General features: G+C 48.1%; 7 protein-coding genes; 3 read left to right on the forward strand and 4 right to left on the reverse strand.

Moving 5' to 3' along the window:
• Positions 1 to 2,877: 2,877 nt before the first annotated feature.
• Positions 2,878 to 3,781, reverse strand: RCC_05103 (uncharacterized protein; the record flags this gene model as incomplete). XM_023770379.1 has 3 exons in its annotated part: positions 2,878 to 3,536; positions 3,594 to 3,603; positions 3,653 to 3,781. The coding sequence occupies 3 exons, from the start codon at positions 3,779 to 3,781 to the stop codon at positions 2,878 to 2,880; spliced, it is 798 nt and encodes a 265-aa protein (XP_023626147.1).
• Positions 3,782 to 4,810: 1,029 nt separating this feature from the next.
• Positions 4,811 to 6,038, forward strand: RCC_05104 (related to integral membrane protein; the record flags this gene model as incomplete). XM_023770380.1 has 4 exons in its annotated part: positions 4,811 to 4,993; positions 5,049 to 5,684; positions 5,746 to 5,936; positions 6,002 to 6,038. 4 exons carry the CDS (start codon positions 4,811 to 4,813, stop codon positions 6,036 to 6,038), a joined length of 1,047 nt encoding a protein of 348 aa, XP_023626148.1.
• A 204-nt stretch (positions 6,039 to 6,242) lies between these two features.
• RCC_05105 (uncharacterized protein) lies at positions 6,243 to 7,166 on the forward strand (the record flags this gene model as incomplete). The annotated part of the gene is made up of 1 exon (XM_023770381.1): positions 6,243 to 7,166. One exon carries the CDS (start codon positions 6,243 to 6,245, stop codon positions 7,164 to 7,166), a length of 924 nt encoding a protein of 307 aa, XP_023626149.1.
• Positions 7,167 to 7,237: 71 nt separating this feature from the next.
• Positions 7,238 to 8,639, reverse strand: RCC_05106 (related to cysteine synthase; the record flags this gene model as incomplete). XM_023770382.1 has 2 exons in its annotated part: positions 7,238 to 8,027; positions 8,086 to 8,639. The coding sequence occupies 2 exons, from the start codon at positions 8,637 to 8,639 to the stop codon at positions 7,238 to 7,240; spliced, it is 1,344 nt and encodes a 447-aa protein (XP_023626150.1).
• A 536-nt stretch (positions 8,640 to 9,175) lies between these two features.
• RCC_05107 (uncharacterized protein) lies at positions 9,176 to 10,669 on the reverse strand (the record flags this gene model as incomplete). The annotated part of the gene is made up of 1 exon (XM_023770383.1): positions 9,176 to 10,669. The coding sequence occupies one exon, from the start codon at positions 10,667 to 10,669 to the stop codon at positions 9,176 to 9,178; it is 1,494 nt and encodes a 497-aa protein (XP_023626151.1).
• A 209-nt stretch (positions 10,670 to 10,878) lies between these two features.
• Positions 10,879 to 12,423, forward strand: RCC_05108 (uncharacterized protein; the record flags this gene model as incomplete). The annotated part of the gene is made up of 1 exon (XM_023770384.1): positions 10,879 to 12,423. The coding sequence occupies one exon, from the start codon at positions 10,879 to 10,881 to the stop codon at positions 12,421 to 12,423; it is 1,545 nt and encodes a 514-aa protein (XP_023626152.1).
• Positions 12,424 to 12,676: 253 nt separating this feature from the next.
• Positions 12,677 to 13,663, reverse strand: RCC_05109 (uncharacterized protein; the record flags this gene model as incomplete). Its single annotated transcript, XM_023770385.1, has 1 exon — positions 12,677 to 13,663. One exon carries the CDS (start codon positions 13,661 to 13,663, stop codon positions 12,677 to 12,679), a length of 987 nt encoding a protein of 328 aa, XP_023626153.1.
• Positions 13,664 to 13,832: the final 169 nt, after the last annotated feature.

Genomic DNA, 13,832 nt, shown 5'->3' on the forward strand with positions numbered 1-13,832 from the left:
CATTAAGGCGTTCCGTAATCCCCTCTAGTAGCTTTACTATATTGTCGACTATCTTCTAAAGGGCGTATAGATCGAGGGAGAGTAGGAATAGCTACGGAGGTAGCGAGGGCGGTGTACGTAATAAGGGCGGTATCGATAGAGGCCGTAGTAATAGCGTACGTTTACGCAGCTACTAACTGTCGTTAGAATTAGGCTATTCGAGTTAATAATTAGATAAATGTTCATTTTCGTGTTTTTTTCCTATATGTATACTACCGTCGAGCTATCGTATCCCTTACCGTCTTAAAAGCCTATATATATAGCTAAAAGCGGCCGTGCGCGACGTATAGCAATATTCTAAGAGATGCGTAGATGCTAGATAGCTAATCGTCTAAAATACGAGCCTTCTAAGATAAAGCAAAGTTCCCCGCAAAACGCTAAGAAAACGCTAAGGATACTATTCGGACCCTAAAATCCTCGTAACTACTAAGCGTACTATGTAATTGCGTACTAAGCGTATACTCTAAAATCGCCGCATAAATACACAGAATTCGAGCTCGCTAAGAGCTTTATTTTAACCTATCGTTAACTAATTTTAGTAGTGTAGTTATAATATAGTAAATTATAGACTATATTACACCGGAGATCCGGCTTTATAGCTTCCGCGAGTCTCTATATAGGCTTTAGATGTTATTTATTTTACCTACCTATTTAGAACAACACTATTATATAGCATATGCTATATAACATAAAATAGATCTTATAATAACTCGATACGCTAAAGAAGCTCGAAGAAAAATCGCGTAAATCGGACCGCTACGTAAAAAGCTACCGCCTGTTTAAATCTACGCTCCTAGCATTACTACCTATAGGATTATCCGGCCGCTACTATGCACGTATAGAACGTCTTAGATATTGCCGCTAGCCTTCCTTAAAGCCGTTCTTAATCCACTATTTACGTATTATATCTATTAACGCTTCGAGGCTAAGGTCCCTTTATATAAAGAAGTCCTATATCTTATATAGGTTATCTTAGCGGTTATRTTTCGTCTAGTAGTCCTATATTAATATAAAGTAGATGTAGTTGTTAAGCTAGTAAAGTAGATTAAGTAAGGGCTCTCGAACTTAACTTAATAGTAGCTCTATAATAGGCTATATAGGCCGTAGAGGTAAGTTCTCTTTATCGCTGTCTACTAATTTACTACTAAGGTAGAAGTTCTGTACTTAACTACCGTTCTACTACTATTTACGCCGGTTTAGACTAACCGTTTCGATAGCGCCCTTCCTTAATATTACATAAGCAGCTAAGCGGTAAGCAATACTAGCTAGTAGCTCGAATTTATCTATAAATTTAACCTTTAGATTAGGCCTATCTAGCTTCTTATTAGCTATGCTGTTCTTAATTAATTTAGCCTAGTTAAGAGCCGCTTAAGGGAATAATTCGTAGTATTCGCTACTAATATATTTAGCTATAGTTCTATTACCTCTCTTAATTGCACGTCTACTAGTCGTATATACGATGCCTAAGGTCGCTATTGCTCTTAAGTGTAGTACGTTTAATCCGTACGTTCGCTGTCTAAGTATTCGTAACTATTCGTCGCTATAAACTCTACGTACCTAGTAGGGCTATTTAGCCTAATATAACATCTACTATTATAGCAGCCTAGAACTCGTAGGACATATGTATCTATAGGTCCTTATATTTATAGTTACGCTAAACACGTAGTTACTATAGGGCTATCCTATACGTTCTATCGTCGGCTAGATCCTAGGTTATCTAGTTAATCTTCGAGAGCTTACTATAGGCCGTATAGATTATAGGGAACTACTTAATATCCTTAACGTAACGAGGAACCTCTATCTCTTAATTATTATTATATCGTGTCTTATACTACTCTCTAAAGTTGTCGTATTAAGAGCCGTCTATAGAGGACTTCTTAGAGTAGGCTATTAACTCGACACGCTCCTTATTACAATTAATCGTCTAATAGGCGCTATACGTAAATAGCCTGTTCTTTCTAGCTTTATCCTTATCCTTATTATTATTAATATTAATATTAACTCTACGTTGCTTACGTAACCGCTATGTACTTAGTAGTAGCCGTTCTTCTTCTTCCTTATCCTCTATATCCTTATCTATACGAAGGAATAGCTCCTTATTCTTATCCGCAATATCTACCTCTTAATTTAGCCTCTTACTAACATTAACACCTCTAGTTCCGGCTCTATTACTATTACGCGAACGACGCTTCCGTAGACGCTACTCTATTACCGCCGCCGCGCGCTTCTTCGACGATTACGACTTCTTTATAGAGCTAGCTTTTCCCTTACCCTTAGACGGTCTAGCCTTTAGTATAGCGATAGCGATAGCAATAGTAATAGTAGCGGCTTCTTAAGCCTTCTTAGATAGACGCGCTCTACGTAGCGTGTTACCTCGAGAGGTACGCGCTAGAGCCGCTAGTAGCGTAGTATATACTTAATTTTCGGCTATTTCGATAATATCGTCCTTTTTAATTACCACTAGGAAGAAAACACGGTAATTAGGTGATGTTGTGGTAAGAACATTAGTTATAGGCCAAATTTTAGTATGTGGCGATATTTAGCTAACGATGAAGCCCTAGGAACCCCACATGTAACAGTTCACTTGATAAAGAGTGTACACGTTCAATCGACAACCCCTACACCATTTGACTCAACACGACCAGGCGAGCAACTCAGCTAGTCATATCAAAAACGCTATCACACTACCTCCCCTATTCTACTCATGTGAGCTCCTAGGGTCGTTCTGGTTCTTCTTCGGGGAATCGTCCCGGCAAAGAGGTCCACTCCAGGAAACGCAGGCTACAACTATAGCGCAAGGCCACCCAGGTGGATAACCGAACCCCGCCACGCTACCTACTACTCCTCGTCCATCACATCTGCCTTGCGCTTCCTAGCACGTTCGGCTGGTATTTTCGCGCCATTTGGACCCATCGAACCATTCATACCTTTCACGCTTGTCGCCTTCACCGCTTCCATGCCCGAAGTCGTGCAATGCTCAGCCCCTGAACCAGCTTGCTGTCCGCGTTCCAGCTTCCCGACCTGGGACTCTCCATCTGCAGGGACAGCATCACTTCCAACCTCATCCTYCACCACAGGAAATGCAGTCAAGATGTYCTCGATCGGTCCCCACCAGTCAAAGTACTTGGCATACCACTCCACTGTGTTTGTCAAGCCTTGCTCCAACGACACTTGCGGCTTCCAACCCAAATCCCTCAACTTGGTTCCATCGACTGCGTATCGAAGATCATTAAAGGGACGGTCTCGTGTATGCTCAATCGAACCTGCGATATCCTCCACCCCAAATCGACCCAAAAGCTTCCCAGCCAAGTCCAGATTCGAGATCTCGTCCTGGGAATCGACGTTGTAGATTTGGCCGATTTCACCCTTGTGCAGGATGGTGTCGAAGGCGTCCGCCGCATCCCCGGCGTAGAGATATCGTCGTGTGTTTTTGCCGTCTCCGTGGATCCAAAGTGGCTTCTTGCGCTGGAGGAGATTGATGAACTTTGGGATGATTTCTGCGAGAAAAAGTCAGCATGGCAGTCCTCGCGCGACCAAATTCATCCGTCACCAACTCTCGGGAAACTGGAGACGTGTTAGCCAGCGTCAAGCGTGTGAGTGTAACCTTACTAACCTGATGTGGCCCATACACATTATTCAAGCGTATCATGATTGCCGGCAGCTGGAAGCTACTGACATACGCAGTAATGTACATTTCCGCGGCCGCTTTACTCGCAGAGTATGGGTTCGTCGGAGCGAGCATGGTATGTTCGCTGAGATCCGCAGCATCCATCTGAACCTCGCCATAGACCTACAATTGGTAAGTTACTGCGATTTTCCTTCCTCCTTTACATCTCTCACGCACCTCATCCGTCGATATGTGGAAGAACCTCTTGATGGTCTTGACAGCCGTAACACATTCCAACAGCACATGTGTGCCAATGACATTATTATAGGTGAAAGAATACGAATTTCCAAAACTCAGATCAACATGAGACTGGGCCGCCAGATGGAATACGGTATCAATCTTGTGAGTCCGCAGACATTTCAAAACATCAGCGTCTTTGGTGAGATCTCCATGGAAGAATTTGAAATTCGCTCGGCTTTCTAGCATTCGGGAGTTGTTGAGAGAACTGCAATAGTCGAGTTTGTCGAAGCAGACGATATTGTATGCGTCGGGGTATTTTGTCACTAGGTGACGAACGAGCCATGAGGCGCTGGATTATGCAAGTCAGATTTTGTTTTTTTCCAACAAGCCAACCAAGCAGGGGTTTCGCGGACGTACATGAAGCCTTCTCCTCCTGTTACCATGATGTTGCGGACATCTGGCAAAGGATCGAAGACTGTTTGGCCGGTTAATAGCGGTGCGTCTTTCCATAGGCCATTGTCGATGAAGAATCGAGACTCTAAGCTTCCTGTATCAGGACGTCAGCCTCTTTCAGACAAGTGGGAGTTGGAAAATTCCAATGGGTACTTAYCGCTGGATGACCATCCTGCTCCTGTTTCAACCATCTTTTCTTGTCTTTTCTGCGGTTTGGAAAGATAACGAGGACTATCATGGAGCAGACTGGCCTTTCTTCATGTCCAAAGTCGCCAATGCAGGGCAAGGGAGCATTTTTTTCTGCGGGTGGAATGTTAGACGCGCATAGCACGCGTACGAATTCACGAGCCTCGCACGACTGATGAATCGATAGGATTCCGCAAAGTCCATCAAAACTTCCTATTGCTGGCGCCAGAAAGATCAGCATCTTGTTCCGAATCTTTCAACAGCAACGGCCGAATAAAAGCAAACATGTCGGATTCTGGACACCGAGACTCGAATGAGGAGCTCAGATATTCAAACGAAGAGAAAAGGGCGTTTCTTCTCCCGATAGTGGAATATGAACAACCAGAGAAGGTGCTTCCAGTAGCAGTGGGTCTGAGCCATCGATTCTGGTTCAGCACGGCTGTCAATACCGTCTGCACAGCTCTGATTGTGAGTCTCGATGATTACACTACACATGAGTGCGAAGCTAACAAGTCCTCCCAAGGTCTTTCTCAACAAGCGCATTTTCGAAGATGCATCTCTCCGACATGCCCAAGTAGGCTTCGCCGCCTTTCACTTCGCCATCACAGCTCTCCTCCTCTACATCATCTCCCGACCACAGATCAACCTATTCCAAGCCAAAAAAGTCGACCCGATCCTAATCCTCCCACTCGCCTTGGCCATGATCCCCAATGTCGTGCTTCCGAACGCATCACTAGCGAATTCCAGCGTGCAATTCTATCAAGTCGCTAGAGTACTCCTTACTCCATGCGTGGCAGCAATCAACTATTTCGCATACCAGGATGAAATCTCGCGGAAAGCTGCTCTGACGTTGGTTCCAGTGTGCTTGGGGGTGGCGATTGTATCTTACTACGATACAGCGTCTACAACGACAAACGAGGCCGAGGAAAAGAAGACTACGCCTGTTGGAGTCATGTTCGCTTTGACTGGTGTTGTTGCCAGTTCTGTGTATACTGTGTTGATCAAGTCATACCACAAGAAGTTGGATTGTGAGAGTAATCAGTTGCTGCTAAACCAGGCGCCACTTGGCGTTTTGGTCATGCTTTACATCATACCTTTCTCGGACGATGTAACAGCCTGCAAGTCAACGAGCTTGGAACTATGGGGATTGATATTGCTGGTAAGGAGACTTTCGAACAACGTACGTGGTTATGCTAGATGGCTAACACAAGTGGCTGCAGAGCGGAATTTGCGCCTGCTTGATCAATCTCTCACAGTATGCGATCATCAATGAAGGCGGGCCTGTTACGAGTACTGTCGTTGGTCATTTCAAGACGTGCTTCATTGTGTCTATTGGATGGATAGTCAGTAAAAAGTCCATCACAGACGGAAGTGTGCTTGGTGTTGTGATGGCCGTGGGAGGAATTATCGGGTATGCTTTGCTCAACTCTCCTCTCCATACGTAATGGCTTTCCGAACTGACATGTTCAAACGCAGGTATCAATATGTGATTAAACCTCAGGAACGGAAATGAGGCAACGCCTTGCTCGGATCGCTTGCTTGCTTGGATCGAATAGTTGCGTAACCATTTATTTACATGCCGGAGCTCTTCCTGTGTCACGTCCCTTGCGTGGCTCGCTCTCTTGAAAGGTGTTCACTATACGACTGACTTACTTCCCTGACCTTTCCCTCTCAACTTCTTCGCAATATTTATTCTCAAGTAAAACAAACAGTCACCATGTCTTCATCCAATATCTATCTCATCTGGGGAGCCAAAGGCTGGATCGGCGGCCTCCTCACCGACCTCCTCAAGAAACAAGGCAAAAAAGTCCACGCGACCACAACTCCCATGCACGAACAAGCACAAGTCCGCCAAACCCTCGACGAAATCCACCCAACGCACGTCATCAACTGCGCGGGCAAAACCGGCCGCCCAACAGTCGATTGGTGCGAAAGCCACAAAATCGAAACAATGGAAAGCAACGGTCTAGGCACCCACATCCTAACCTCGGAATGCCACAAACGCGCCATCCACCTCACAGTTCTCGCGACGGGATGTATTTACACCTCGCAATACAACGAAGCCCGGGACCAACTCACGGGTAAACCCTTTCTCGAAACCGACAGTCCGAATTTCACAGGTTCCTTCTACAGCGAGACAAAAGCAGCCATTGAAACTTTTCTGAAAAATTACCCCAACACCCTAATTCTGCGTCTGAGAATGCCTGTTTCCGCAGACCTGCATCCTCGAAGTTTCGTGACGAAAATTCTGGCTTATAACAAAGTGGTCAATATTCCCAATTCTAATTCTCTCCTTCCCAATCTCCTCCCCGTAACAATCGCCATGGCAGAGCACAAGGAAACTGGAGTGTATAATTTCACGAACCCGGGGGCTATTAGTCATAATGAGGTGCTGGGATTGTATAGGGATATTGTGGATCCTAGTTATACGTGGGAGAATTTCACGTTGGAGGAGCAGAGGGAGGTTATTGTGGCTGAGAGGAGTAATTGTTGGTTGGATAGCGATAAGTTGGTGGAGAAGGTTGCTGAGTATCGGAGAGAGGGACTGGATTTGGAGGTTCCTGAGGTGCGGGAGGCTTATCGGAGGTGTTTTGAGGGGATGAGGGAGAGTGGTGTTTTGCAGCAGCGGGCTGGAGCTTGATGATCAACCTATCCCATCCCGGTGTGGGAAGAACTTGCGAGTGGATTGGAATGTATGATTGGGACGGCGGTTCAAACAGCTTTCATATCGCCGATAATATCATCCAGCTCCACTACTTCCCCCTCCTCCCCAATATCTTTCCAAAAGCGACTCAAATGTCTACTCCCAGAATCACAAATAACAGTAACAATCCTCTGTCCTCCACCACCCATCTGCTTCGCCAACCTCGCAGCCGCCACAAGATTAATCGCCGAGCTCGCCCCAACAAACAACCCTTCCTTCTCCACCAACCACCTCGCCATAGCCAGCGCATCCACATCATGAACCTTGATAGCATCATCAATCAAATGCATGCCCGCCTCGAAATTCTTCGTCAAACGATTAATCCCCACCCCCTCCACGATCGAATCGACTTGATGTCTCCTTCTCGTGCCCTCGGCTTCTGTAGGTGAAAACATGACACCGTATTTGATTTTGTTGAATAAGCTGCTTCCTTGAGGATCCGCCAGGACGACTTTCATTTCAGGAAGTAAAGGTTTCAAAGCGAGTGCAACGCCAGAGAGGGTTCCTCCAGTTCCGGCTCCTGCTACGAAAGCATCTAGTTGTCCGTTACATTGCGAGTAGATTTCGGGACCAGTGGTAAGTTCATGAGCGAGATAGTTGGCTGTATTTTCGAATTGATCGGCGAAGAAACCTCGCCCTTCCCGTGTAGGATCATCAGTGTGCTCTTGTGCACGTCGGCGAGCAGTATTGACGAATTGATTCTGATCGATTATCGATGCGGGTTTCACACGCTCCACTGTAGCGCCCAATTTCAGGAGGAGATCGCTTTTATCGGTAGAGACATCTGAAGGCATACATCTACACATTTCGTTAGATTCATAAAGACATGATAGAGGAAATGGACAGTCCTACATACATGTGTGCCTTGTAACCTCTCGCTCTACACACCGCAGCCAGCGAGATCCCCGTAGAGCCGACAGTCCCCTCATAGACGACATCTCCGCGTCCAGGTTGCAACAAACCAGCCTCTTCAGCGTAATTGATCATGGAGAGCGCCACGCGGTCCTTGGGCGAATTCCCAGCTCCATTCAAAAATTCCGCTTTGGCAAGAATCTCGCATCCAGTCGCTTCGCTCAGAGCACGGAGTTTGATCAATGGCGTATTGCCAATCAACCCATCTACACCCTCGCGGATTTCGTATGCATTATTACTTGCAGAGCTGACGACTTTTTCGAGATCATTCTCATGATCTTCGAGGCTGAGACGTTCGGGCTTTCCGAAAGATGGCCGTGTGATTCTGCGATGTTGACGTGATGTGCGCTGGTATGCTCGTTCGAGGTCGGGATAAAAATCCTTGAATCCTAGCGTGGCGATGATTCCTAGGAGGAAGCCGCCGGTGGCGGTGAGTTTGTTGCGGTTGTCCACAACGCTTTCCCATATGCGCTGCCAAATGTCGGCGAAGAGGGCCATGGTGGGTGTATCACCTGATGAGCATGTTCTTGGAGTTCGAGATGTGTTGTATTTGTTAGCTTGTGATGGATTCGAGGAAACGTGAAGAGATGGGTCCGCGGTTCGTAGACGCACGGACCTTTCGATACTTTATCCTTCGCTAGAGGATACACATGGCACATTTGTAAGGATGGAAAGACTCTAGTGGAATTATGAGATTGTAATTGAACGGCGTGAAAGCGGGGTCAACATCTAATGTAGCAGATCCTCTCCATTTGTACAGGGTGGGTTGAGATTACAGCATATCTAAGTATACAATAAATGATATCCTTAGCGACTACAGCTTCAGGGCCTTGGTCATCGAAAGTCGCGGCAGTGAACAGGTATGTAAGACCAGAGAATGGCACGGAATGTCCAAGTCCAGATATGCTCGCAGGCTCCCCGCTCCAGTGTTTCAATCTGCCACGCGAGGGACAATTTATTCGTTCGAGTCCAGGCAAGGTTGACGGCGAACTTCCTTGGTAAGAATCCATCCGCACGCTATATTATAGGGACAGTTATTCAACGAGTAGATCCAATTGTTCTCGAACCAACTCCCTGAGTTCTCGCAGCGTTTCCGACTTCCCCGAGTCGTACGGCGGCCAGTCAGCGTAATACTCACTCAGCAAATGTGATACACCCGAGGAGTTCGCGACGTGAACGACATCAGAGGCGGTCTCGCTGATGGTCTTCTTTCCTTTGAGGCACTGGAAAACAAGATCCAATGAATCCTCCCGAATAGATATGATCCAATCGATTCCAGGCTTTGACGGAACCTTTGCGTTCCCAGTCTTCAGTTCTTGGATCAGATCKAGGTACTTTGCATTTTCAGTTGAGAAAAGCGTGCAGGAAACGGTGAGGATCTCCAGCCCCGCTGAAAACTGTTGAAGGTTCTGAGCAACAGATGCGAGCACGTCATCCAAACACCCGCCGGYTTGTATGGCAAGATGCCTGAGTGTAGCTGGAAGCGTTGGAAGTCGAAGAGCGTCACAAATGGGATGCTCTTCAGTGATAGAGAGCGGGCATCTTTGCAGCTCCAGACGGTGTAGCCGCTTGAATGCCTGTATGTCACACAGTTCGAAGGTGCAAGATTCGGCATAGACGACTGACAGCTCCTCGAGTGTATCCCTATGCCGCTGCAAAGTCGCGCTGAACAATGGTATGTCTTCAATCCCGTCAAGTTTGAGCTGGATCAGTGAGCTGCAGGCGTTGACCAAGTGACAAAGCCAGAGAGGATCATGGCCGTAACGGTTCAGCAGGCAGAGATGTGACACACGTGAGAAGCCTACATCAGACGCCAGAAGGCTTGTTGACACCACTCCAGCATCGACTGTAAGACGTCTGAGACTTGGTAGGCGCATCAGCTGAAGAATGGAATCGCATCGAAGTCGAACGCTCGGGTCGCCCCCCGAAGAACGCCATGTTATAGCTTCGACCGAGATTTCTTTTAAATTCCTATAGTTCATACGTCCCACCGAGCTTGACCATGCCAGGAAAGAGACGAAGCCGTCCAAGATTCGTGGACCGGAACATTTTGCACGAGCATCGGGTTCTAGACGCAGTTGCCGAATATTGGTAGTCAGCAATAGTACGAGGATTCCTGTGGCGTCAAGGCAGCCCCTGGACAGGGCATCAAGTAGAGCATCGTGAAGCTCCCACTCTGAAAATTGTTTCATGGCCTCGCGATACAACTGGTAATCATCCAGATCTGGCCGGATATCGGGCACATCTCTTGTTTTCAGACCGTCGACTTGTAAATGCTTGCTAAGTCGCGGGGTTTCACAAATGGCGCGTAAGAAGTGTCGTACCCTTCTAGGGGACCAGTACGACGAGAATTGCCTATACAGAAATGGTTCGACAGATGAGTGAAGCCGTCTGCTGGTCTGCGAGACTGCCACAAGAGATCGGAGGCGAGATGGATCTCTCCCAGTGCGAAATCTGATCTCTCCAGCAACGTGATGCATGATGTGCTCCAAGAGCTCTGATGGAAGAGCAAGAAGCGGGCTCGACATTGTTGGGGGGTCTTGGAAAGTGGAAAGGGATGATGGTAGTGTTGTGTAGAAATGCTGGCTGGAGTGGAAGTCGTGAGTTAGCTTATTAGGTAGGCTTTGAACCGTAAGCAGAGCTTGGACCCTCGAACGAGGATCGGCCATGCCCGGGCCAGCTTCAACACGCCCGGACAGCTTCCAAGCCTCGCTCAAGCATCAATCATCACCTGCAAATGGACTCTCCATCGGTTGCGCGTCTCTTCAGACGCCTGGCTTCTCACCAATTCTGCGAGAAAAGTGTCCCCGCACAAGCCCACGCGCGGTCCATAGCAGCCGCACCCGCAGCCTCCCAATGGCTGAATCAAGGCTCATACTCGCAACGACGCCGCCAGAGCACGCGACCCCAGACCCGAACTTCTCAGCCCAAAGTCAAGACGACCGTCGAGAGCTCATGGCAACAACGAACGGATCATTTCCCCCAGGACAAAGCAGAAGAATTCAAGCGTTTCCCCAGCATCACCGCAGATGCGCTCCGAGGACGCAAAGAGCGACCACGGCGGGTGAAGATGCTGATGCGGGACTTCATCGAGGACTCATTATACAACCCTCAATATGGATACTTCAGCAAGAACGTCACCATTTTCTCTCCCGGTGCGCCCTTTGATTTCAGCCAAATACGAGACGAGCCTGAATTTTACAAACTGCTGGGAGAGCGCTACACACAATTTGAAGATAAACTCGACGCGGAGGAGCATAATGACACCCGACAGCTATGGCATACACCCACAGAGCTGTTTCGACCCTACTATGGAGAGGCGATAGCGAGATACATGGTGGCCAACTACAAACTCACCCTCTATCCCTACCACGATCTTGTCATCTACGAAATGGGCGCGGGAAATGGAACCTTGATGCTCAACATCCTCGACTACATCCGACAGGTCGATCCGGAAGTCTACGCTCGTACCAAGTTCCGCATTATTGAAGTCTCCACAGCTTTGGCTTCCCTCCAAGCCGCCAAGCTACGATCCAGTGCATCAGCTCGTGGCCACGCAGACAAGGTTGAGATTGTCAACAAATCCATCTTTGATTGGAACCTCTATGTGCCGACACCCTGCTTCTTCCTCGCAATGGAGGTATTTGACAACTTTGCCCACGATGTGATTCGCTACGACCCATCCACCGAGGAAGTAATGCAAGGATCCGTCCTTATCGACAACGAGGGCGACTTCTACGAATTCTACTCCCGCACACTGGATCCAGTAGCCTCACGCTACCTCCGCGTTCGAGACGCAGCCTGTCAAGACCGCTCATATCCCCACCCTCTACGACAGAGCAAGCTGTTGCGAAAGATTCGCCACTCTCTGCCTTTTGCTCCCAACCTCACAGAGCCAGAGTATATCCCAACCCGTCTCATGCAGTTCTTCCAAATCCTTGCCACAAAATTCCCCGCACATCGGCTCATCACCTCGGATTTCCACTCCCTTCCCCAAGCCACCGTAGGAATCAACGCACCTGTTGTCCAGACACGCTATCAAAGACAAACTGTACCAGTCCGTACGCCGCTTGTGCAACAGGGATACTTTGATATCCTGTTCCCGACCGATTTCGGAGTCATGGAGGATATGTATCGTGCCATTACAGGGCGACTCACGCGAGTCATGACGCATGAAGATTTCTTCCAGAGATGGGCGTATGTCGAGGATACGCAGATGCGGAGTGGAGAGAATGCTCTGCTGGGATGGTATAAGAACGCTTCGGTGTTGGTAACTGTGTAGTCGATCGCAGTTAGGGCTGCTGTTGWCTGGCTCATGGTGTAGACAGCCAACAGTCCAAATCAAATCCTCCAGTGTCTTGACCAGACTTCTCCGAGTCACCAGGGATGAAGATTTTGAAGCCTGCCGCCTCTCCTGGCAATGCACCGATGACGGCGCTCACGAGCGGATAGCTATGATAACCAAGATGGGCCGTCTCGCGGAGAGTCAAGTTTTCCCCTCAATGATGTCGTCCTTGCAAAGCGTAGGAGCCGCTTTAGATGAAATTGCCCAGTGGATCAATGGGCGCGTCAAACTTTGGGTTACCCGCAGCAGTGCACAAATCAGCTTCAATCAATGCTCGCAATCCCTCCTTCACTCGTTCCCGCCCCGAGAATCCCGCGTAGAGGTAGAAAGAAAACGGACTGAAAGAAGAAGGCTCCCTCGAACTCAAGACTGCCCCGAGAGATTCCTCCCGCAGATTACAGAGCAGGAGGTTTTTCAATTTCGTGCATCGAGTCAATTCTTTCAGGAAATCTACCCAGCGTGGTGTGGATGAGACGAAGGATACATTATCCATGTTGACTTCTTCGAGGGAGTCGAGGGAGCGTTTGACGAGGTTTATCATGCTTTGCGCATCGCAGTGGGCGTACGCCAGTTCGAGAGAGCGTAACATTTGCGGAGGGATGGCGTTTGCAAGACTAGAGAGCATGGGGACGACATTTTTTGATTCGTGGTTTTCAAGATAGACGTCTTCGGAGAGCCAGACGGAGATTTTGATTGCGGGTGGTGTGGCGAGGGGTTGGAGTTGTTGCAATGCGAATTGTAGATCTGGGTTCAGAGGGGAAGATGCTTTGTCGTAGAAATCGGCTTCCAGACGCCGGAARTCGAAGAGTTGGGCATTTTCGGAGTGCTGGCAGAGGCGACCGGCTGTTTTGATGTCGCTGATGTTGCTGCCTGCCAGGATGTCGACTGATAAGGTGACTTGTCTGAGGCGGCTTGTCAAACGCTTTTGGAATGACTGGGCTTTGAAGTTTTCGACATTGCGAGGGACGCCTACGCTGCAACGGAGCTTTCGGGGGAATCTCTCTATCAGGATATCGAAGGCGGCTCTCTCGAATGTCTTGCAGGTTTGTCGAAAGTGAAGGAGTGGTGTCAAGTCCTCGGGCTGGAAACGAACGGTGATGGTTGGTTTGCTGGCATGGCGAGCTATTTTAGATAGCACTTCTACTGGAAGTTGCAGTATGAAAGGTTGATCGAGCATTTCTAAGGGGATACCTTATGGACCAGTGAAGTTGAAAGTTGCCGGCTCGTCTTGTAGTGAATTGATCAAAACGCTCGGGAACAGGTGACAATACGCATGAAAAGAAGCCGCCTTATGGAGAGCACACTGTCATGTCGAATAATGTCTGCTTGATCATCCTGTCGTTGTC

This window comes from Ramularia collo-cygni, assembly GCF_900074925.1.
Source record: "Ramularia collo-cygni strain URUG2 genome assembly, contig: RCC_scaffold07, whole genome shotgun sequence".
Classification (NCBI taxonomy): Eukaryota; Fungi; Ascomycota; class Dothideomycetes; order Mycosphaerellales; family Mycosphaerellaceae; genus Ramularia; species Ramularia collo-cygni.